Source organism: Triticum aestivum, chromosome 3D, assembly GCF_018294505.1.
Source record: "Triticum aestivum cultivar Chinese Spring chromosome 3D, IWGSC CS RefSeq v2.1, whole genome shotgun sequence".
Taxonomy (NCBI): Eukaryota; Viridiplantae; Streptophyta; class Magnoliopsida; order Poales; family Poaceae; genus Triticum; species Triticum aestivum.
This window is the reverse complement of record NC_057802.1, coordinates 514,926,746-514,951,418: the sequence shown is the minus strand read 5'-3', so window position 1 is coordinate 514,951,418 and position 24,673 is coordinate 514,926,746. Positions and strand designations below refer to the sequence as shown.

At 45.6% G+C, this 24,673-nt stretch overlaps 3 protein-coding genes across 5 annotated transcripts; 1 reads left to right on the top strand and 2 right to left on the bottom strand.

Moving 5' to 3' along the window:
* Positions 1 to 4,751: 4,751 nt before the first annotated feature.
* LOC123080113 (KH domain-containing protein At1g09660/At1g09670) lies at positions 4,752 to 9,283 on the top strand. The gene is made up of 7 exons (XM_044502993.1): positions 4,752 to 5,268; positions 5,756 to 5,841; positions 6,606 to 6,751; positions 7,448 to 7,564; positions 7,655 to 7,771; positions 8,478 to 8,621; positions 8,707 to 9,283. The coding sequence occupies exons 1-7, from the start codon at positions 5,147 to 5,149 to the stop codon at positions 8,857 to 8,859; spliced, it is 885 nt and encodes a 294-aa protein (XP_044358928.1). The 5' UTR covers positions 4,752 to 5,146; the 3' UTR covers positions 8,860 to 9,283.
* A 1,759-nt stretch (positions 9,284 to 11,042) lies between these two features.
* On the bottom strand, positions 11,043 to 13,785 carry LOC123080112 (protein TRIGALACTOSYLDIACYLGLYCEROL 5, chloroplastic). 3 transcript variants are annotated; one of them, XM_044502990.1, is made up of 5 exons: positions 13,411 to 13,785; positions 13,105 to 13,143; positions 11,987 to 12,161; positions 11,561 to 11,681; positions 11,043 to 11,469 (listed from the first exon to the last, which is right to left on the bottom strand). In XM_044502990.1, the coding sequence occupies exons 1-4, from the start codon at positions 13,547 to 13,549 to the stop codon at positions 11,585 to 11,587; spliced, it is 450 nt and encodes a 149-aa protein (XP_044358925.1). In that variant the 5' UTR covers positions 13,550 to 13,785; the 3' UTR covers positions 11,043 to 11,469; positions 11,561 to 11,584. The 3 variants fall into 3 exon arrangements, with proteins under 3 accessions (XP_044358925.1, XP_044358926.1, XP_044358927.1); XM_044502991.1 differs by having other exon boundaries at positions 13,114 to 13,143; positions 13,411 to 13,784; XM_044502992.1 differs by lacking the exon at positions 13,105 to 13,143 and having other exon boundaries at positions 13,411 to 13,765.
* Positions 13,786 to 14,057: 272 nt separating this feature from the next.
* LOC123080111 (CLP protease regulatory subunit CLPX1, mitochondrial) lies at positions 14,058 to 19,365 on the bottom strand. The gene is made up of 15 exons (XM_044502989.1): positions 18,622 to 19,365; positions 17,670 to 17,731; positions 17,361 to 17,461; positions 17,151 to 17,230; positions 16,800 to 16,850; positions 16,616 to 16,690; positions 16,465 to 16,542; positions 16,226 to 16,282; positions 15,777 to 15,847; positions 15,566 to 15,665; positions 15,318 to 15,422; positions 15,057 to 15,119; positions 14,851 to 14,973; positions 14,620 to 14,778; positions 14,058 to 14,473 (listed from the first exon to the last, which is right to left on the bottom strand). Exons 1-15 carry the CDS (start codon positions 19,294 to 19,296, stop codon positions 14,405 to 14,407), a joined length of 1,869 nt encoding a protein of 622 aa, XP_044358924.1. The 5' UTR covers positions 19,297 to 19,365; the 3' UTR covers positions 14,058 to 14,404.
* Positions 19,366 to 24,673: the final 5,308 nt, after the last annotated feature.

Sequence of the window (24,673 nt, the reverse complement as noted above, 5' to 3'; positions counted from 1 at the left end):
ACAGACTGTCCGGAGCATAGCGCATATATATGCAGGATCTCATTCAGTCTGTGTGCACTCTCCTCAGTTGCACTGATGAAAATGAGGCAATCATCGGCAAATAACAAGTGACTAACCCACGGTGCTCGAAAGGACACCCTTATGCCTCTATCAACATTAGGGCCATAGAAGTTGAGTAGGGAAGTAAGGCCTTCCGCACACAAGAGAAAAAGGAAGGGTGACACAGTGTCCCCTTGTCGCAAACCACACGAGGGTGTGAAATATGGTTGTAGTTCACCATTCACTCTCATCGAAAACCTGACCGAAGTTACACATCGCATGATCAAGTTCACAAAATTACTGCTAAAACCAAGCTTGAGCATGATTGCCTCCAAATAATGCCATTCAACACGGTCGTAGGCCTTCATCATGTCCAACTTGATAGCACAAGTATAATTCCCTCCTTTCTTCCGCCGTCTCATAGTATGGACACTTTCAAAAGTGACCACCACATTATCAGTAATCAAGCGTCCAGGAACGAAAGCACTCTGTTCCTCTCCCACAACTGCATCCATAATCTCTTTCAAGCGGTTAATTATCATTTTGGCCCCGATCTTATAGGGCACTGGACACAAAGAGATGGGACGGAATTGAGATATAGAGTGTGGATTTTTCACCTTAGGGATAAGAGTAATCGATGTATCATTGAAGCCCACCGGTAAGTCACCACCATTCAAAAAACCAAGTATGGCCGGCACCAAATCACCTTGAACTAGGTTCCAGTGCCGTTGAAAAAATCCTGCTGTAAACCCATCAATGCCCGGAGCCTTGGAAGGAGACATCTGGAATAGTGCAGTACGGACCTCCTCTGGCTCGAAAGGTTTATCCAGGAATGCATTCATATTTCCGTTAACACGCTCCGGAACAAATTGCAACAGCTCGCTCATATCATGCACACCTTGAGAAGTATATAAATTCTGATAGAACGTCTGCACCTCCGCCTTATCTTCATCTTCAGATTGGCAAAAGGAGCCATCTGAACTTCTGAGATTGGCAATCCTATTCAGCCGCTTCCGTTGTGCTGCTTGTGCGTGGTAATATGCTGTGTTCCGATCACCTTTGCGCAGCCAAGGCACACGGGAGCGCTGTCTGATCCATATCTCCTCTTGCCTTAGTGCTTCACGAAGTTTGAGCACCGTAGCTTTCTCCTCCTCGGATGGTCCTCTGCCAATAGACTGCTGCCTCAAAATCTCCAGTTTCTTCTGCGGTTTCTTTACTTTCTTGGCAAGACAACCAAACTCACGGGCGCCCCAATTCCCCAGCTCGCTCTGAAGCTGAGTTAAAGTGGCTTGAATCCCGGCAAGTCCCTGACCAGTGCAGTTTCTACGCCACGCCTCCGCGACGAACTTATCATAATCCACATGGGACTGCCAAACATCCTCGTACTGAAAAGGTTTCGGCCCCCTTCTGTATTGCACCTCTTGAGTCTGAACCGTGGTGAATTGAGCGTAGCTCAAATGGTTAGCTCCCCTGTGGTGGAAGGCCCCACCATGGTACAAGTCATAGACTTGGCACTGGTGTTAGGATTTTCCTAGATTTATTTCAGGCTTTCCAACGATATTTGTTCTGTGAGAGAAGAGGTCCCCGTCGACTACGAAGGCTTCTGTTGTGACTTCGTCGATCTTAAAATACTGCGCCGACTCGGTATTCCATAGGTGCCCATAAGGGTGATAAGTGCCTGCATGTAAACATTTGCATTTCTAACGTGTTAAAGAAAACTAACAGTGTCTCCCGCAAAAAAACAAAAACAAAACTAACAAGGAACAGTTGGTACAAATCGATCACACCCTCACCTCATCCTCATGGCTGTTTTTTTTTTTTTTTTTTGCGGGGACATCCTCATGGCTGTTGAGCACAACAAGTTAAGCCAAACTGGAACTCGTGTTCCTTAGCGGCCGCTGCCCCAGCCCGATCCACGTGCGCCGGTATTCTAACGCGAACGATCTTCCAAAAAATATTCCAACACAAACTATACTAACACTAATTTTTTTTAAACAAGCGTACATCCATCCTACCGCGATCTTTGCGTCGCCCGATCGTCTCCGGCGTATACGTAGTACTACGTGTACACGCATCCCCGTTTCTTTAATCCCGCGTACAAAAACCAATGATGACCACCGGACCAGCTCACTGGAACCAGCCACGCCAGACAGCAGTACAAACTTTGGCAGCAGCGAGCGAACGAGCGACCATCACGCAAAAATGCGTACGCATTTCGGCGGTTGTTTACAGCCAATTCCAAGAAAGCGGCGGCCGCGCAGCGCAGAATACTAGTAGTATTTTCGGGGCTGAAAATAATGACTTGGTATACTCCCGTAAAAAAGTAGGGAGGAAATTGTTTGGTAGAGCCAGGTGGCAATCGGCCTGCCTGCCTGGCTGGCGGGCTGGCTGACTGGTGACTGACTGACTGGCTGGCTGGCCTCCGTGCTCCAATGATTGGCGGAGCTGCCTAAATTAGCTCCCTGGACATCGAGAGGGCCTTTTGGCAGGAGACGGGCGGCCTGGATGATGAAAGAAGGGAGCGGGCCGGTTTCACCGCCCGGATTCAGCCCGTTTCTACAGGAGTCAACGGCCGCCGCAAACGGCCACCAAGATTCCGTGAGGAGGGATCTTTTTTACCGGCGGAGTGGCCGGGCTAGAGGCACGCACACAAAGAGCCACCCTTTTTTGCACCGCACGAAAAGCACGAGGAAGAAAGAAACGTGTGCTCACAATCTGAGATTTCGATTTCGATTTCGATCTTGATGGCGTATCACGATCAAATCCAGTGGATTCTAATTTAATTACTTCCTCAGTTTCTAAATATAAGTCCTTTTTATAGAGATTCTAATATGAACAACATACGGAGCAAAATGAGTGAATCTACACTCTAAACCAAGTCTATATACATTCGTATGTAGTTCATATTAAAATCTTTAGAAAGATTTATATGTAGGAATAGTGGAGTACTTTATAGCGCATGCGCAATCTTCACAATCAATGAAATTGTAATATCCAGCACGTATATACTTCCAAAAAAGGTTGTATGCGCCAGCTCAAGTACATTGACTACAAATTAGTGAGTATCCAATTCACTGATTGCCTCGCAAATAAAATTCACTGATTCACGGCAAAGTTTTTTTTTCGCATAGAGTACATCAACGGTAATCATGGTGCTTGGATGTAGAACCGCGTGTTTGGTTGCACCATGTTCCGGACAAATATGGAGAGTTTTGTATTAGCGGACTGTAACACTATTTCAAAGGGATAAATACCCACTATTCCCCCCCCCCCCCCCCCCCCAAAAAACAGTAATCATGGTGCTCGGATTTTTTTTTTCCAAAAGTTAGCGCCATATTCATTCATCATGTAACGACTTGAATGTGTTATAGTACTAGGTGAATATGCATTTTACATGTCTTATATACTTTTATCACAAATAAGTTCTAATGGGTGTACACCTAGCGCAACAATAAACCCCCTCAGTGAAAGTAGAAAGAAAGAAGCCTAACACCGACAACGAAAGAAACTTGTGATCAAATTGGTAAGTGTCTACGTTAATGATAATTTTTTTCACGCAAAAGTACATCAATGGTAATTGTGGTCTCATTTTTTTAAGTTCGCGCCATATTCGTTTATTCCCATAACGACTAGATTGCGTTATAGTATTAAGTGAATTTATATTTTACGTATCTTATTATGTACTCCTCTTCTTCTAATAGGTTCTAGTGTGTCCCTAGCATGATAATAGATCCTCTCCAAAAAAAATTAAAAAAAACTACAACATCTGCCAACGAAAAAAAAAGAAACCTAACATATGTTCTGGTGGGTTTTATTCAATAGATTTTATTTTAACTACTTTGTAGCACATGGGCAATGATCACGCTCGATGAAATTGTGATATCCAACACATATACGCTTCCGGAAAACGTTTTATGCTTCAACTAGTGAACATTGATTACAAAAGAAACGAGCAATTAGTGGGTATCTGCGCTAATGGCAATATTTTTTGCGCGCGAAAGTGCGTCAATGGTAATCGGGATATACGCTTCCGGAAAACGTTTATGCTTCAACTCGTGTACATTGATTACAAATGACACGAGCAATTAGTGAGTATCTACATTAATGGCAATATTTTTTGCGCGCAAAAGCGCGTCAACCGTAACCGGGGTATTTGTTTTTAAAAGTTCGCGCCATATTCATCTATCCCATAACGACTCATGGTATTCATTTATTTTATTTTTTGAAAAGTTCGCGCCATATTCATCTATCCCATAACGACTCATGGTATTCATTTATTTTATTTTTTGAAAAGTTCGCGCCATATTCATCTATCCCATAACGACTCATGGTATCCATTTATTTTTGAAAAGTTGGCGCGCCACATTCATCTATCCATAACAAACTCATGGCATTCCTTATTTTTCAAAAGTTTGCGCCATATTCATTTTCGAAAAGCACCCGATGAATTTATATTTTACATATCTCATGTACATTTTCCCTCATTTTTTTGGGGAGGGCGTGTACATTTTTCCTTCAAACCATTTATCTTGGGTGTACCTAGCACAACAATAAACCCTCTCCAAATTCCAACCAAATAAAAAGAAAGAAACCCAACACCGTTGAAGGAGGAAGATTTACAGGGGCGGAAACCGTCTGTGATTTTCAGCGACAAATACTGCAGGGAGAGAGAATCCAAAGCCCTCCTTTGGGTTTGTCTCTTCCCCTCTCTCCGCCCCCTTCTCCCCACCCACCCCGCCCTGCTCTCCCCCCTCTGCGGGTGTGTTGTGGAGGGGAGGAGGAGCAAGAACCACGAGCTGCTGCTGCTGCCGCTGCTGCCAACGCTGCACAGCCTGGGCTCGCCGATCATTGATTGCGCATCTATTACCTTCCTCTTCTGTGCTAAACAATCCCATCTATCCCTTATATATATCCTCCTGGTCCTTGCCAATCGCTCCTCACTTCTAGATTTCGGGGATTGCCCCTCCCTACCGTAGCTTTGCTAAGTAGTTGCTTCTTCTTCTTGGTTTCTTTTCTTGATTGCTTTGGGTCTCCGATTTTTTGGGTCCTCGGTTTCTTGGTCCTCCCCTGAATCTTGTAGAGTCTGTTCCTTTCGCCGTCGGTAGCCATGGACGACAGGATTCCGCCGCCGTCTCACCTGCAGCAGTACTCGCAGTCCCCTGTCCATTCTTCGCCTCATCACCACCACCTCAATTCCATGAGGTACTCTGCCTCGTCTGATAGAGAAAGGTGGGGCTCCTGCTTTGCTATCCCTGTTCTTGTTTCTTCCGGTCGAGTTTTTGTTTTTCGTTTTTTGATCCAGACACTTCGGAATCTTCCGTGAAGCACGAGATTTGATGCGGCCGGCGGAGATTCCTGCCTGGTTCCGGCCTTCTTCGAGTGCTGAGATTGTGATGGAGGAGTGATCTGTGGAGATAGGGATTTAGATGATTGCTCCTCGTTGATAGATTTATTTTTTTTGGCCTGTTGATGTAAAATTCGTATGTAATAATTCGGTCATTTATTGGTAGACGTGTGTACAATTTTACATCTTGCTGGATCTTGATGTATAAATCTAATCAAAGTTCTAGTTTTTTACATCGTTTTGGTTTGCCTTCTGGTTATTTTAGATGCTTCAAATCATGATTGTACTTTCTGTCATATCGTATCAATCTCTCATGTGAACAACAGAGTTCGAGTGACCTGTGTTATCCTAATGTGCTTGTTTCTTCGGCAGGTATCTGGCTGAGTTGCTTGCTGAGAGGCAGAAGTTAGGCCCATTCATTCAAGTTCTTCCCTACTGCACCAGGCTCTTGAACCAAGGTTTATTTCTCTTTCAGGCATTACTTTGATTCTTCCTGTTTATATGGTCTTTTGCAATGTAGATACTATGTGTTGTTCATGATGCAGTCAGTCATTCACTCACAGCTATCTTTAGTCCATAACATAACAGAATTAGGGTGAAACAGATTAAACTAAAGATAGACTATCTTTAGTTTAATAGATTTTAATCTGTTTATATGGTCTTTAGTTTAATCTGTTTCACCCTAATTCTGTTAGGTTATGGGCTGTTAGTAATGATTATGACTTGTTTTGACAATTTGATGACCTGATATATCTTTGTGGATGTATGATGCTCTTCCTGTCCAAAAATATTGGTAGCGTTATCATGTACTAGTCAATCGGGCAAGTTAAACCAGATCTTCTGTTAATACATTTCTCATATATGCTATCATCTAAATATACTTGTAACTTGTCCAGTTCATGGTCACAAATAACTTTGCCCTTGTAAATCTGTCTCGTAATTGGCTTCACACTTTGGAATTTGATGCTTTTTATATCGACAACAAATATCGATTAAGAATGGTCACAATACAGCTTATTCCTATTCTTTCAACTGTGAAAGTCTCTACTTGCTATCTAGTTGCTGCCATAATTCAAGGCATTGGATGTAGTTGTAAATATAACGATTACTGCCCCTTTCCCAATTTAGTGCAGGACAACGATTTTACTCTCATCATTGTACTATCGTATGCCAAAAAATATTTCACTCACTGCCTCATCATTACCATGTTTGTTTAATGCAGAGATTTTGCGGGCATCTTCTTTGCCGCCTAACCATAATTTTGTTGATGCTGAGAGAATTGAGCATGGTAGCCCATTAAGGTTACCTGGCCACCCAGTGAATGGTCAACCAATGGATCTGGAGGGATGGTCAGGAAGGCAAGCAGAGGTAATGCAGATTCAAGCAATCGATGATTACCATTGAGATTGAATTGCTATGTTGTAATTGCATTTATAGGATGGCTACCCTGGTAAAATGAAAAGATTTTGCATGGATTGTGGATATTTTATGCATACCATGTAGTCAGGTTTAACCTTGCACTAGTTTTCTGGAATGTAATGTACCGCAGTACCAGTATAGTATCATTGAAAACGCAGTCCCATTTTTACCTGACTTATGTTAATGACAGATGAATATTATTTCTCCATTTTGACTCCATCTGTTCCTTGCAACTAACAAAAGATCCCTTTGGTATTTATAATGTTGTGTTGTAGTTACTTGATCCAAATTTAACCCTTGCAACTATTTTTGCAAGGACCCAGTTTCTTTATATTGGATCTTGCTTATGTTAGAAAGTTATCTTAAGTTATTATATGGAGAAAATATCATTGAAAATGCAGTCCCATCATTACCTGACTTATGTTAATGGCAGATGAATATTATTTGTCCATTTTGACTCATCTGTTCCTTGCAACTAACAAAGAATCCGTTTGTTATTTGTAATATTGCCTTGTAGTTACTTGATCCAGATTCAACCCTTTCAACTAATTTTGTCAAGGACACAGTTTCTTTATATTGGATCTTGCTTATCTTAGGAAGTTATCTTAATTTATTTTATGGAGAAAATATTGTCTCTTTTTTCAGCATATGGGGGTTCTGCAAGCATCACCAATGAGCTGGAATGGTGCTCCAGCACTTGGCGGTACTCCTGTTGTCAAGAAACTTGTGAGGCTAGATGTTCCTGTGGACAAGTATCCTAACGTAAGCATGCATTACTTTAGGGCTTTCTATCACTTTATTAATGTGCTGTGTCTTGTCATCAATGATTTACACTCTTTTGTCCAATACTAGTTCAACTTTGTTGGCCGTCTATTGGGGCCACGAGGAAACTCCCTGAAAAGAGTTGAAGCTACGACTCAATGCAGAGTTTATATTCGTGGGCGTGGATCAGTTAAAGACTCTGTGAAGGTAACTAAGCACACTATCATGTATTGTTCTCCAGTTCCTGATTTTAGCAACGCTAAACCATTGGACAGTTTTAGGATGTATACCATGTGTTACTGTCATAGTTAATCATGTGGAATTAATTTAAGAGATTTTTTTTCCCTGGTTGAATTGGCTAATATATTTAATCGCTAATACCATAAACAACTGAACCTTTAGTCTGGCCTGATTGATATGCAATGATTGCCAAGTTATTTTAGGACTAGTAACACTGTCGGAAGCTCATTGAGGATATAACATCTATTTAGTACTTACTATCAGGTAGCCCGCACCTGCGGATATTTTATCATTCAAAATTTTATTACTGTATATATTTACTGCTACTTGTTTATTCTGAGAACTGAGCACTAGCTCAGTGGCCCGCCCGCGTTCCAGTCCGCTGGGGGGCTATCCGCGTTGAATCTTATTGCTGTAGGCTTTTCAAATCTGATAGTATCTTATTGCTCTGATGCAAACATCATTTCAGTGCTACGGTGTTACCCTTGGACGCGAAATGCCTCGCTCTTTAGTTATAGACTTTGACATTGGGCTTTCTTGTATTTATCTGTTGCATAGTAAGATCATTGAATTCTTGATACATGTAACTATGTAATGTTTTGCTTCATTTCTGTTTTCCCGCACCCCCTAGCGATATGAATGAATTAATGAGTATATCCTTACTGTAATATAGGAAGAGAAGCTGAGAGATAAGCCTGGATATGAGCACCTCAATGAGGCACTGCACGTGCTTGTGGAAGCAGAGTTCCCAGCAGACATTATTGATGTGCGTCTAAACCAGGCTGTGACCATCCTGGAAGATCTTCTCAAACCAATGGTAAGCACATTTGTTTCCTGTTTCGCTCCCATTTTGTCTCCACGATTTCGACATGCCCTTTCTAACCAGTGCTGTCATCGATCAGGATGAGTCCATGGACTACTACAAGAAGCAGCAGCTGAGAGAGCTGGCCATCCTGAACGGCACTCTGAGGGAGGAAAGCCCAAGCCCCCACCTTAGCCCAAGCGTGTCCCCCTTTAACTCCGCCGGGATGAAGCGTCCGAAAACGGGGCGGTGATCTACAAAAACTTGGTCTGTCTGAATCTGATGACAAGGGTGGAGATGATTGGTGTTGCATATGCCGCGATGATGAGTGCTGGCCTATGCCTGTCATGATCTGCGCGCTTTACCAACCGTATGATGGGTCCGTGGGCGAATGATGATCCTTGGTGGGCTTGATTGATGTTTGACGCTGTTCCTATTATTTATTCTTTCTGTGCAATCTGACTTTGGAAAAAATTGACATTGTTTATTGGTTTGGGGTAAGTTAACAAGGCCAGGTGGCCATCCAAGTGTCGGACAATAATCAGCCAGGTATTGTGTGCCTGGAAGAAATAGCTGTGATATGATATTGTCATGTGCTGGTGCTTTTGTGTGCTAGTAGTGGTAGTACTAGACAGGCAGGCAGACAGGCTCTGTTAATGATTGATTTGCATTCATAATTTCCCTTTCCTTGTCTCCCTTTGGCGTGTTGCCTAAGTACCAACCTAGGTTTTAGGCTTTAGGCAGTAGTGCCCTTTTTGTCTAAGTAGCAGTATCGAAATTGGATGGTCAGTATCAAGTACTGTAGGATCATAGTGTCGTAAGGTACTGTCATGCATATGGGAATACTGACAACCATGCTAGGAAGAATTGTCTCCTACTAGAAAATATTACCCAAGCAAACTTGTCTAACTTTGTCCATTGAGAGCCTGCCTCTTTGATTTGAAGGATTTTCAAAGAAATTCTAGAGGATTAGGATCCATGGGATTTTTATATCTTATATTGTTTGTTTGACTCATAGGATTGAATCCTATGGGAACTTTTTCCAAGGATTACTTTGCACTAAATTTCATATGAATTTTAGTGTCCACTCCAACCTTTTAGGCTCCTTTAGTTCATAGGACAGGAATCTCTTAGGGACAGGAAACTTGTCTTAACTTTTTAGGTTATCACAGTACCCAAGTAGTTATCCTTTGAGAGCCTCGTTGATTTGAAAGATTTTTCAAAGGAATTCTAGAGGATCAGGATTCATGGGATTTTTTTCTTCTTATATTGGTTGTTTGAAACATAGGATCAAATCAAGTAGGAACTTTTCCCAAGGATTACTTTGCAGTAAATTTCATAGGAATTTTAGTATCCAGTCCAACCTCTTTAGGCCTCCTTTGATTTACAGGAATTTTATAGAAATTCTATAGGATAGGATCCTACGGGCAAATTTCCTTCTGTGTCCTTTGGTTTTGTAGGAATGGGTTTCTATTCGTATGTACGATTGTCGATTGGTTCTTATCCTTTACATTTCAAAGGGAAACGAACATTGGCTCGGACTTAATGGAAAAATCCATATCCTGTGAACCAAATGACATATTTCGTATAAAAATTGTCATATCAATTCTTATGACTTTCTTATTTGTATGATATTCCTATCCTATGAACCAAAGGAGGCCTTAAAAGATTCCTTTGTTTTCCTCATGGTGCATAGAATATGCATGATTTCCTATTCCTAAGTTTTAGAACCCTTTGGGCAGGATGCATGTTACCATGTTCCAAATGGTGGCATGCAAACCTGAATACTCCCACTACATGTTTTGACCGTGGCAGGTAGGTTGAGCTGTGACTCATGTCATGTGCACGGTGGCAGCCAATAAAGCGGCCGATCTGGCAGAGAGAGAGGGAAGAGGAAAGCTCTCAATCATTCTGCCCGCAGCCTTTGCCAGGGCAGCTTCGCATAAAACGTCATGGCTAGATTTTCTCTCACTCACTCACTCACTCATCACATGCCTTTCTCCGCTCTCCTCTGGTGTGGTGGTCCTCCCGTGCGGAAAGTTCGAATCAGGGGACGAGAGTAGTTTTCTAGGCCTGACTTTACCACTGCTATACTACTATGGTACCGTACTTCACATGTACTACTCCCTTGGCCTCACAATAAGCGTCGCTCATTTAGTACAAAGTTGTACTGCGGTAAGTATGAGCGATGCGAGGTACTCGTAGCAGTGTTTTTGGTGATAAAATCTCTGATGATCTTGTCCGCTCTGGTCCTGGAGACCTGGACTAAGAAAATCTGGAGATGCGGCTGGAGCGGCAGCTGCAAACGCTGACCGTTGATTCACTGATCGATCAACAGCCTAGCGTGTTACTTGGAACTTTGAATTGTACACTCACCTGCAAGACTTCCCTATCTTGCTCTCCAATCGTATGGGAGACAGCTGATACTGATAAAAATGAAATCAATAATACAAGCATTTCATTTTCGCCTGACGTAGGAAGCGTTTGGTGTTGGTGTATGTAGTACTGCTGTGGAGGAACACAAATCTTGTTTAACAATGATGCCCAAGAAAGAAGCATGAACATCACTGACTCCAGCGAGGTGACGTTGACTACTAATCAGGAACTTAAATATAGACACCATGTTTAACGAGACAGAGAAAGATTTGATTCGAGGCGATGATGCGCGAGGCCCCGAGTATTTCAATGCGAAACAGCGATTCTACAGACGAACAATATATGCTACCGACAGCGACGCCGCGCAGGATATTCCGGTGGTGCGGGGACGGCGTCTCCGTCACATGATGCTCGCATCCTCGCACATGCCTTGACGAAATTGATCCTTCACCAGGGTAGAATACTGACGGCGTATCTCGCTGAATCCCTGAAATTATTCAGATGGAACGTCAGACAAGCAGGAGGTCGCTTCAGGCTCCACGTGGCGTGTTACGCTTCTGATAAATACTAGTACTAACCTGTTTGTTCATGTGATGTTCGCTCTACATGCGCCTCCACTTGTCGAGCTCCTTTGTCGTCGCTTTGATGAGCTTCCTGGTGCTCTCCATCACCTCGTCAAACAGGATATCAAACTCCTGACTGCAGATGTTTTTTCGGAAAATATCGTGTTAAAAGGATGAGATAACATGTGAAGTTTAGACATGTCAGAAGACTGAACTATAAGCAGTTTAACGCCTTAACCATGGATAGTCTCCTACGAAAATTACCACAGTTCACATCAAGTGTACGAAACTATGAACCAGCCTTTGACATCTATAATAACGTATAAGCAGAATCAAGATCAAACACGCCCACTCTATGGATGTAAGCGTCTCGAGCAGCAGGAGGTGCCCAATGGAGACATTTTTGTGATAGTCCAAAGCTCAGAGTGAGTTACTGCTTACTCATAAGGAAGGCTCCTGGTGTTCTGAAATGATCTCCTGATGTTCGAATATTTCCCGTTCTCGTCATATGCAATTCCTTTTCCAAAACCATAGCCGAAACCTATTCCTATTCCACATCCAGCACCGGCTCCGAATCCCAGCTGTAAACCAGGGAATCCAGCTCCAATTCCTGCGCCTGTTCAGCCAAATAAGAAATGAGAAAGGAACAGGCAAGATAATTTGATGTTAAACAATGCCCACAGTCAACATATGCAGAACCAGTCGTGTTATGGTGTTCAGAGTCATAGGCTAAATAATTCGTTCTCCCCAAAGGTATTCCCTCCACATGAACCTTGATGTATTTAGAAAGCCAATATCATCTTGTATTTTGTTACAACTAACACAACTGATTAAAGTGGGAGGCACAACTAGGAGCAGGCGCTTGTGGCAATATTTGCAGTGTTGCAGATATTTATCAAGGGGGGAGCAAAATGTACTTTGATGCATAGAAAGATGCAACCTAATATAGCGCAGATGACTTCAAGCATCCATGTGCATATCTAACAGCCGTATCTTACTGCTTGAATTAGAAATATTGACTTCAGAGAAATCTCGATCACCAGTACTTGTTTATTTGTTTTAATCTTTTAGACTTTGGAAAGTTATATTAGTAGCTGCCTCCATTTCGAGTGGTCTACTGAGCTCTGCTACTTATTGGCTCACCAACATTCTCGAATATTAACTGCAAATTCCTCTTTAGATAAGCTTCAGAATGACATTCAAAGTGCACAAATATTTGCAGGAAGCCTTTTCGTTCGCAAGCCTATCATTTAGAATATACTACCATACTCCTACTATTCAGGCATTCCATAAAGGTATTGCGTGCTTGTCCAAAAAAGACACAGATATTCTGCAGAACTAGTCATCCACACAATCCCAAGCAAATAATTACTCATCCACACTTTGCTGCGGCTGGGAAGGGGCTAGATTGCTAGTAACCCCTATAGCATTGCACGGTGGCACACACACTTCCACGGTAATCTATGAAGTGGGTTGAACACAGATTTTGACAGGAATTCAACAGCATGGGAATCATCCAGAACCCAATATTCCATACATACAGACCTAAATTATCGCACCTGAGTTACCTGAACCCTGCAGTCTTCCCACTCCAAAAGCTGCTGACAACATGCGACTGATTAGAAGTGCAGGATACGTTTGTAGGGTTCAAACAAGTAATGGTCTCGAATCGAATTACTCGAATTAGCTACCCTGATCCTGACGGGTCCCGAATCCCCGCACACTATTCGCCACTGACGGCACCAAACATCCAAACTAAACACGGGCAGCCTAGTCGGTGGCAGGCAAACATGTGTCCATGCCCATCGCCAAGTCAATCCAGGTCAACGGAGAGAGGAGGCGGCAGAACAAGCCTAGGTACGTACCGCCGATGAGGCCGACCCCGACGCCGACGCCGCAGCCGGCGCCGATGCCGAAGGAGGGGCCCAGCTTGCCGAGCGCGTCCGACCTCACCATCGGAAGGCCCCACCTGGAAGAGCCCCTCCTGCCGCCGCCGTATGCCATCTCTCTCCCTCGCTCGCCCCGTGCGCGCTCCGAAGGTTCGGGAGGGTTCGATATCTCTTCTTCTCTCTCAGCGACTGGGGACTGGGGTGGGGAGGAGGGGGGACGGGGATGAGAGTGACGGCTGAACGGGTCCGTCTGGCCGCGCCTCGCCGCCCGATCAGCCTCGTGATCCGTGTAGGCGCCGGGTTTGCGCAACCGCACCAAGGTTTGCGCTTGTCGTTAGGAGGCCGCTGCGGCGCTGCGACATCCACCTTTCTTTCTCTTCAAAACTGCCCAGCTGAGACTTCAGACCCTCCGTGTGTGGTGTGAGCCATTTTTTAGCACCATTGACCTGAAGATTCATGTTCCATAAACGTTCATATGATAGTGATCATGAAAGGTGCTCCCTCCGTTCCATAATTCTTGTCATGGTTTTAGTTCAAATTTGAATCGTACAGCTTTCCCGAAGAAATCATTCGAGTCCTGTAGATACTGCAGGACAAACATCAGGATGTTTTACAGACAATGCTTGAAAGTTGAAACCTGTACAGGTGCTACTGGGCAAACTGCGCCTGCTTATTATAACTGTGAGGAGGTTGATTGGTGTGTACACCTTTGCCAACAACTATAAGCTAGCCCGCCGGGTTGGGGGGCACCAGAAGGGAAGAATGAGAAACATGTTGCTTATAGCAGGATGGTTGCTCAATCAAAAGGCAACTCCTGTTTACATCAACAATTACAACAAATGGCGCGCCGGCCGGATCTCTGCTCGTCGGACCTCACCGCAAACTTTAAATAGATCACAGGAAAATTGGTTAAATTGACTGGGTGTGAGTGGAGGACATTTTACATAATATACGGTGTCTGTAAGGTTAATCACAAGCTAACAATTCTTGACAGCATGTACGCGTCTTCGAGCTCCCCCGCCAAAGCCTCGTTAGTTTCCTGCAAGTTAAGAGCAGGCATTAGAGGAGGCAGTGCAAGTTGAGAGCTATTTTCTCCATTTCAATTTTAAAGAGAAAACATATTGTGCTGATAGCATGTGACACAATAGGGTAACTTTTCTGTGTTTCACAAACCGAGTACCATACCGGTGAATTTGGAATGTTATTTCTTATTATGTACTGCGCCAATGCGCCGTCCCCCCGAAGAATTTTAGCCCCGCACCCAGGCCTGTCGACGGAACCAATGGCCTCCTCGTCCACCACAACAGCATCTACTCGCTCATTTCCAGCTTTCTCGTCAGGGATCTGTTTACGAAGAATGTCAGAACGTATGCCTCGATTTTGCAGCGTTCATTACAGAAAACTGCAAGCAGCTACCTCGTACATGGCCTCCAGTAGAATGGTCTCTAAGAGGGCTCTTAGACCACGTGCACCAGTGTTTTTGACTATGGCCTTCTTTGCTACTATTCTCAGTGCACCATCAGTAAAGTGCAGCTTAACCTGAAGAATCGGGGAAAAGGGAATGTTAGAAATTAGCGCAAAGAAGCAAGTCTATAATCACTTCCAAGTTTTAGTGCACTCACATTGTTCAGGCTAAACATTTTCCTGTATTGTCTTGAAAGTGAATTCTTTGGTTCTGTAAGAACCTGAATGCAGATCAAATCACTTCAGTTAGCTTCAGCAGGCTAGCCATATGAAAATCGTGCAAGAACTTATACAGACGTCGGATCATTTAGTTTATGTGAAAGGGAAGAACAGAACATGATTCTGAATGAAGGAGGACATCAAAGGCTTAAACCAGCAACTTCATGTGGATACTCAAATAAGAATACATAACATTTTACCTGAACAAGCTGATCTTCATCGAGAGCTGCCAAACTAACTAGAATGGGCAGGCGTCCAATGAACTCTGGTATTAGGCCAAACTTTGCAAGATCTCCACTCTCAACCTGCCAATCGGCATGGAATTTTATGTTCAGGATTATGTGAAGAATATTTTTGTGAGATAAAAGGCTGCTCCAATTACTGAGGAAATGATCAGAGCATCACAGGCGCTGTCGATAAATCAATCAGTAGATATTGAAATGCTTACAGATTCTAACAAAGATGACGTGACCGTTGGACTGGTCACTCCTGAACTTCTCATGTTTGTACGAATGGGTGCCCCAAATCCTATAGATGAATCTTGTCGTCTGCTTTATGTAAGAAGTCGGAGTTAAATTCCAATCCTCGTGGAGATCACAAGTATGAACTTAAAATGTTTGCAAAATAAATCATTTCTATAATCATAAAGTCTGCAGTACCTTTCAGAAATAGTCTTCTCCAAATCTACAAAAGCACCACCACATATGAAAAGAATGTCTTTGGTGTCTATCTGCATTAGAATAAGATTTGTTACAGGCTTAAAATGCTCCTAATGAGCAAAGTAGCTGAGAAACAAAAATATCATACTCTTGGACATTTCCTCCACAGTCCCGTGGATCAATGCTATTACCATCAACAGGCAGCCTTTATAAAATAGTCAATAACTGTAGCCAGTTCTACTCTAACCAAGAGCATGGTGGCCTTTTAGTTGTGAAAACATTCTTTCTGTTTCTAAGTTCACTATTTAGTTAAGTGGAGTGTCCTTTGCACACATAAAAATATCCATTTGAAACTCTTTTATTCAATGCAATTAATTCTCAATCCATATGATACTAGATGTATATATGATACTGAACATATTTTTTTAAGCACCAAGTAGGGATATAACCTGTATACTATCATTGCGAGAATTTTTCCGAGATCCCTTTTCAGGAATGGTAACAACCTGTGTACAAAGCATAACTAAGTTAATACCCAACATACAACATACTGCAGTAGCTCATAGCAAAACCAAAAAAAGTAATAATCAAAGTAACGCAGTATCACCAGATTTTAGACACTAATGGTTTGATTACTCCAGCTATGAGAACAAAAAGAAGAATACCAATAATAAGTGAGATCACTTACAGTTCCCTCTAGGATTTTTAACAAAGCCTGTTGAACACCTTCACCAGATACATCTCTACTAACATTTGCACTCTCTGCCTGCAATGTAGTTATTGTTTACAAACTTCCCAGCTAAAAAGCTACTCAGCAAAAGGGAGAAAAAAGTCGGTACCTTCTTTGTTATTTTATCTACTTCATCTATGTACACTATCCCTTGCTGGGCAGCTTGAACATTATATTCGGCCTCCTGAAAATAAATTCGGAATGTCAGAAGGGCCAACAAATCTTAAATTTCTTTCCAAACAACAACGTGAGCACATGCAAAGGTAAGGCATTAAATAGTGAGCCACACATACCACTAGTAACTTCTGCAGTATCGACTCTACATCTTCACCTACATATCCAGCCTGCAAATTGCTGTCAAATTTAGTAATGAAATACCAGTTCACTGTGTAGAAATCTACTACGATATAAACTCTTGACAAAAATACTTAGCGGAGAAACTCGGAACTCAAAAGTTAAGCAGATTATAAGATAGGGGAGTATTGGTTGAAGTGTGAATTCTAGTGAAAGCACACAATTAGAGTCTAAGAGCAGAGCAACTATGTTAATCATTGAGCATTCATGAATAGATCGAATGGATTTAAGTAGGAATCTTCTCAGACAGTTCCCCAAACAACGTGACAGTGAAGTGGTGATGCCCTTGCCTGTGTTAATGATGTCGCATCAGCTATAACGAATGGTACATTTACAATGCGTGCTAATGTTTTTGCAAGCAATGTTTTTCCTGTCAGCAGATAGCACGAAGAAAGATATCAGTGTCAGCTCCAACTTATAATAAATCTCGTTATACATGTATATTGTATCATGTGAAAATGCTAGTTAGAAACGTGGAAGATTAAAATAAAAAAGCTGACCTGAGCCAGTTGGACCCATCAGAAGTACATTGCTTTTATCTATCTCTACATTATCGTGATCAGCATTTGCAGCGTCTGGACACCCAGAATTGTCCGCAGATCTAGATAGAACAACATCACAAATATGCCATTTAAAAGCCAGAACATGGCAATTAACAACTACTGGGAGTACATTTGAAACACAACCCGTTGAATTAATACATTACCAATGTGTAAAAATACTTCAGCATTTGTCTTTCATGATTTGCTGATGTGGAGATATGATAAAAAGGCTAGACTGAGGCAGGTAGTTACAGGACAGAGACTAACCCTTTCTGTACAGTTGCGTTATATACTCTCTTGTAGTGGTTGTATACGGCTACTGAAAGAACCTGAAACAAAAGTAAGAGTTTGGATATGTATGTTGGAATTATGGTATGTTGTGTTCTGAAGAAACATATACTATGCTGGAAAAGAAACACAAGGTCATATTTGTTGCATTTTACTCCTTCGATGAGTGAAAATAATAGATATCCAGTAAACCTGCGACAGGATGCATCATAGGTACTTCCAAAAACAAACACAGAAGGATCATATCCAATGCATACAAATTTTATTAAGTAGCACCAGGAACTCTTGCCTAATTTAGTTTACAGCATATCTGCACACCCACGAGTAGTACATACTACCTCCGTACCAAAATACATTTTTGTAGGCTAGTTAGAGCCTACAAAAACGTCTTATATTTTGGTATGGAGGTAGTATATGATAACCTGTACATGCAATTATTCCAGAATCAGCAGCATGCCAGCATTGATGATCATATACCATTTACTCAGCCCTGATTTGTCAATCTTGAATCACCAGAACCCAATTCTACATTTCTACTAGAAACACTGACAGTCGTAGTCGTCCATCAAACATATTAATTACCAGCATATCATCCAACTATATTCTCACAGACCAAAAATTCGGAGAACCACCATTGAGCAAAGCAACCACAAAAAATGCAGAGTGAATTTTAATTTAAGGCACAGTCAGCTAGTACTTAAAACCAGGTGCATTTCCGCATTGCCGCAGCAACCAGCCGTACACTATTTCACTCAATTATGACAACAGCCTAGGACGATTCACACTAAAACCCAGAATTCACCCACCGATACCAAGCTACCACTGAATTGTCCTAGTCCAACGTACTACATTGCATCACGTACGCGAGCACTCCGCAACGATCGCACCAATTTGGATCAATTCAACCAGAATCGAGGACAAATGGGCGCACCTTTTTAGCCTTGCCCTGCCCGATGACGAACTCATCGAGTCTCCGGCACATCTCCCGCGGCGTCGGGAGCTCCTCCCCCAGGGTGGCGCCTCCCCACCACTCCCTCTTGGGCGCCGCGCTCGTTCCCTCCCCGCCCGAGGAGTCCCCTCCGTTACCGTTGCCGCCACCGCCACCGCCGCCGCCGCCTCCTTCCTCCCTCCCTCTCCTCCTCCCCTGCTTACGTCGGGTGGGGGGGACCTGCGGCGGCATCTGCATCGGGGGAGCCTGCGGCGGCATCGGGGGCCAGTCGTCCGGCGGGCGCTCCGCAATCCACCTCTTGATCCGGGAGAGGTCGCCCCTGGGCGCGTCCTCGCCGTCGTCGCCCGCGACGCCGCCGGGGATCTCGAGGAACGCGCCCCGCATGGGGTCGATCCGGTGGGCGCGGAATAGGAAGGCCCCGCGGCACGTGGGGCAGACGCTGGCGCCGTCGTGGTGGTGCGTGTGGGCGCCCGCGCCCTCGGTGCCGCAGGCGGCTGCCGGCGGGAGGGGCTGCAGGGAGAACTGGACGGAGATGTGCGCGGTGCAGCGCGGGCAATTGGCGTCGGCGTGGATCCGGGGCCCGCCGGAGCATAGCCGGACGGCGGCGGAGGCGAGCGGCGCCGCCGCCTCCCGGAGCTTCGAGATGGTCCGGAGCATGGCGATGCGCCGATGGGGTGAACAGGGGGGAAGGAGGATAGGGGGGAGTGGGGAGGGAAGTGGGTGAAGAAGTTTCGGTTTTTTATACGGTGGGGAAGTGAGATTTGATTGGGCGGATCTGGGCCGTCGGATGGGGGTCGGATCGGGGATGGTTTTCTCTTGCGGCCCGGAGCGGTTAACGGCCGTGGGGTGGGTGGGTGGATAGGGAGGGAGGCCGACCTGCGGGCCACCCACGGTTTAGGGGCGGCCATGTGGGGCACGTGGGGCCCGGGATTCAGCCGCTGGCGTGGCGTGCACCAAGTGCGGAGGGAACCTTATCTGTGGGCCCGATCCTACGTGCTTTTTTTGGATGGTTGCGTGCTCTCGGAGTCTCTCTCTCTCTCGGGATCATCTTTGGGAGACGTGACGGAAAGAAATACCGAACGAACTGCAGAGCATGCTCTTTACGTCTGCCGGGGGCTGCTCGCGCTCGCACGAACGCATGGCGGCAGGCGAGCGAGCCGGTGCGTGTAGCGGGGGTGGTTGCCGGGCGCGCTGCGCGTGTGCCGTGCGCTTACTTGGTTGGTTCGATCGCCTCCGCCGGCCGGTGAGCGGGCGGAGGAACGCGCGGCGTAGCTGTGGGTGGTGACATGGAAACACACGATTTCGACTGGCGCCAAATCTTAGTTAACGCTGGATAAGTTAGATCGTAACTATTTTATGCACAATGTCAAACGTCGACGGGGACGGACGGTAAACCGAAGTTTGCGCTTCTCGAGGGGATGAGTAGGAACCAGGAAGCATAATCCCCAGCCGGCACAACCACCGGCGGATGCACATCTGACCAGTATATTCCCCCCTACCCTTGTTTATTCTCGGGATTTTGCTTGGCACATGGGAGCACGTGACAAGAGAAACTGGATCAATCGGGCCTCCAGGCGAAGCCGGGTGCAGTCTCACTGTCGCTCTTTTTTCCTTTTTTTTTTAAGATAAGAATTGGAATCTCACCGCAAGGAATTTCTGCTGGGTGCCCAGATGAGTTCCATCATCAACTGCAAGCAAAGCGGAAACAGAACTATCCTTTCTTTTTCTTTTTTCTTTTTGAGCAAAATCCTTTCTTTTTCTGAGCTAAGGAAACAGAACTATCCAGAGAGGTGAATTCCATGCTCACTGCGTCCAATTGTATGGGCTTAGCAAAGGGTCGTGATGTAGGATGAAAACCTAGGGACCAGTCTTACACGATTTGGAGGGGGGTTTCCAAAGAACAGAAGAACACATGAAGAACACAAAGAAAAAAACAAGAGAAAACATTTTGTTAAGTATATTGTGTACGTGTATATTGTGTATTGGGCTCATCTTCTGTTTCCTCTGTATAGTCGAGGTTGTGGCCCCCTCTGTACTCATATATACGTGTCTGGTGCACCGATCAATGCATTGCGATTGCACAGCCTATTCTTCTCGTTCTACATGGTATCTATCGCAGCACGGTCCTAAACCCTAGCCGCCGCCGCCGCCGCTTCACCCCGCTGCCACCACCAGCCGCTGCCGCCGCCGCCGTTCCCTCGGTCGCCGCCACCGCCGCTCGTCGCTGCCGCCTCCCACCACCGCGCCGTCCGCCGCAGCCGCGGCTTCTCTAGCCGCCGATCGCCCCGCTTCCGCTCCCTCTCTCCACCCCGCGCCGCAACCCCAAACCCTAGCCATGAGCTCCTCCTCCTCCACCGTCTCCAACCCCTTCACCGGTCCCGATGTCACCCTCATCCGCGACCTCAACATCCACGAGTGTGTCCCGGTGAAGCTTGATCAATCCACCGCCTCCTACTTCGCTTGGAAGCGGTATTTTTCGTTGGTGTTTCGCGAGTACCTCCTCCACGGCCACGTCGACGGCACCGTGGACTCGAGCCTCATGATTCATGACGAGGAGTGGATGATCCTCGACGCCACCATCATCCGCTGGTTCTACCTCACCATCTCCAGCGACCTCTTCCACACCGTGGTGGATGATGACGACGCCGCCGCCTACGCCGTCTGGACCAAGCTCAACGGCCTCTTCACCGACAACAAACTGCAGCGCAAGGTCCTTCTCCACGGCGAGTTTTACGGGTGCCAGCAGCTTGACTCGTCCATCAACGATTTTTGCATGCGCCTCAAAAAGCTTGCCGATGAGCTCCACGATCTCGGGGAGACGGTTGGCGACGAGCTCCTCATCAGCACCCTCACCGCCGGCCTCAACGAGGATTTTGGGAACGCCGCCTCCAACCTCACCCTCACCCGGAGCCTACCTTTGATAAGGTGGTGGCGTACCTCAAGCTGGAGGAGCACCGGATGAGGATGGCACGGACTCAGGTGACCCACAGCGCCCTCGTCGCCGGCACCCGCGGGGGCCAGCCCCGCCATCGTCGTGCCCCGCGCCGGCCCAGCCGCCGGCGCCCGCCCCGGTTGCCCCCTTCCGGCAACCCCAGCCGGCCGCCAATAGGGGAGGGCGTCGCGGCGGCTGCCGAGGAGGCCGCAAGCAGCATCAGGGGCGAAGGGCACAGGGAGGAGCAGCCCGCCCTCCGCAGCAGCAGTACTCGCCGGCTTCATGGTACGCCGGCCAGAACCCATGGACCAGTGCCGTGCACGCCTACTCCATGCCGGTTCCGCGTGCCCCTGCCCCGGGTATTCTCGGCGCCCGGCCACCGTCTCACCAGGCGTTCTACACCGCGCCGCAGCCTTATGCGGCGCCCTACGGGCCCCTCTACTACGGCCAGCAACCGCAGCCAGGCGGGCTGCCGCTGCTGCCCCTGATGGCCCCGCCGCAGCCGCATGCTCTCCCGCCAGCGCCGTGGGACCCGGCTCTTCTGGCGGCTCTTCACACCGCCCCCTCACCTTCCACCTACACCAGCGGTGGTGACTGGTATATGGACACTGGAGCTACCGCGCATATGGTCGCTTATCCCGGTAACCTCCACACTTCCTATCCCGTCCACACTTTCGCTCGCATCACCGTCGGTGACGGTTCCTCCCTTCTCATTACTCACAAAGGACATTGATAACCCACAAGTATAAGGGATCGCAAATAGTTTTTGAGGATAGAGTATTCAACCCAAATTTATAGATTCGACACAAGGGGAGCCAAAGAATATTTGAAGGTATTAGCAGCTGAGTTGTTAATTCAACCACACCTGGAGATTACTTATCTGCAGCAAAGTGATCAGTAGCAAAGTAGTATGATAGTTTTGATAATAGTAGCAGCAGCAACGGTAACAGTAATCATGATAGTAGTAATTTTGTAGCAAGTGCAACAGTAACAGCAGTAGTAGTAGCTTAGCAAGAACAATATAGGATAAATCATAGGCATTGGATCGGTGACTTGTTGGATGATATTCATCATGAGAAAGTTATAACCTAGGGCGATACAGCACTAGCTCCAGTTCATCAATATAATGTACGCATGTATTCCGTAAATAGTCATACGTGCTTATGGAAAGAACTTGCATGCCATCTTTTGTCCTGCCCTCCTGTGGCAGCGGGGTCCTATTGGAAACTAAGGGATATTAAGGCCTCCTTTTAATAGAGAACCAGAACAAAGCATTAACACATATTGAATACATGAACTCCTCAAACTACGGTCATCACCGGGAGTGGTCCCGACTATTGTCACTCCAGGATTGCCGGATCATAACACGTAGTAGGTGACTATAACTTGCAAGATCGGACCTAGAACATGGATATAATGGTGATAACATAAACGGTTCAGATCTGAATTCATGGCACCCGGGCCCAAAGTGACAACCATTAAGCATGGCAAAGTCATAGCAACATCAATCTTAGAACATAGTGGATACTAGGAATCAGGCCCTAACAAAACTAACTCGATTACATGATGAATCTCATCCAACTCCTCACCGACTAGCGAGCCTACGAAGGAATTACTCACTCCTGATGGGGAGCATCATGGAATTGGCGATGGAGAAGGGTTAGTGATGACGAAGAAGAAATATCCCCCTCTCCGGAGCCCCAAACGGACTCCAGATCTGGCCTCCCGATGAAGACAGGAGGTGACGGCGGCTCCGTCTCGTGGATCGCGATAATTCTTTCTCCCTGATTTTTTTCCTGAAAAAACAGGATTTTATAGGGTCGGTTTCAGGGTCTGCGGGGCCACCAGGTGGGGACAACCCACTTGGGCGCGCCAGGACAATCATCCGGGACTCCGAACAACATTCGGTAACCACGTATATCTATTCCCTATAACCCTAGCGTCATCGAACCTTAAGTGTGTAGACCCTACGGGTTCGGGAACCATGCAGACATGACCGAGACGTTCTCCGGCCAATAACCAACAGCGGGATCTGGATACCCATGTTGGCTCCCACATGTTCCACAATGATCTCATCGGATGAACCACGATGTCGGGGATTCAATCAATCCCGTATGCAATTCCCTTTGTCAATCGGTATGTTACTTGCCCGAGATACGATCGCCGATATCCCAATACCTCGTTCAATCTCGTTACCGGCAAGTCACTTTACTCGTTCCGTAATGCATGATCCCGTGACTAACTACTTAGTCACATTGAGCTCATTATGATGATGCATTACCGAGTGGGCCCAGAGATACCTCTCCGTCATACGGAGTGACAAATCGCAGTCTCGATTCGTACCAACCCAACAGAAACTTTCGGAGATACCTGTAGTGTACCTTTATAGCCACCCAGTTACGCTGTGACGTTTGGTACACCCAAAGCATTCCTACGGTATCCGGGAGTTGCACAATCTCATGGTCTAAGGAAATGATAGTTGACATTAGAAAAGCTCTTAGCAAACGAACTACACGATCTTGTGCTATGCTTAGGATTGGGTCTTGTCCATCACATCATTCTCCTAATGATGTGATCCCGTTATCAATGACATCCAATGTCCATGGTCAGGAAACCATAACCATCTATTGATCAACGAGCTAGTCAACTAGAGGCTTACTAGGGACATGTTGTGGTCTATGTATTCACACATGTATTACGGTTTCCAGTTAATACAATTATAGCATGAATAATAGACAATTATCATGAACAAGGAAATACAATAATAACCATTTTATTATTGCCTCTAGGGCATATTTCCAACAGTCTCCCACTTGCACTAGAGTCAATAATCTAGTTCACATCACTATGTGATTGTAATGAATCCAACACCCATGGGGTTTGTTCATATCTCGCTTGTGAGAGAGGTTTTTAGTCAACGGGTCTGAACCTTCCAGATCCGTGTGTGCTTTACAAATCTCTATGTCATCTTGTAGATGCAACTACCACGCGCTACTTGGAGCTATTCCAAATAACTGCTCTACTATACGAATCCGGTTTACTACTCAGAGTCATCCGGATTAGTGTCAAAGTTTGCATCGACGTAACCCTTTACGACGAACT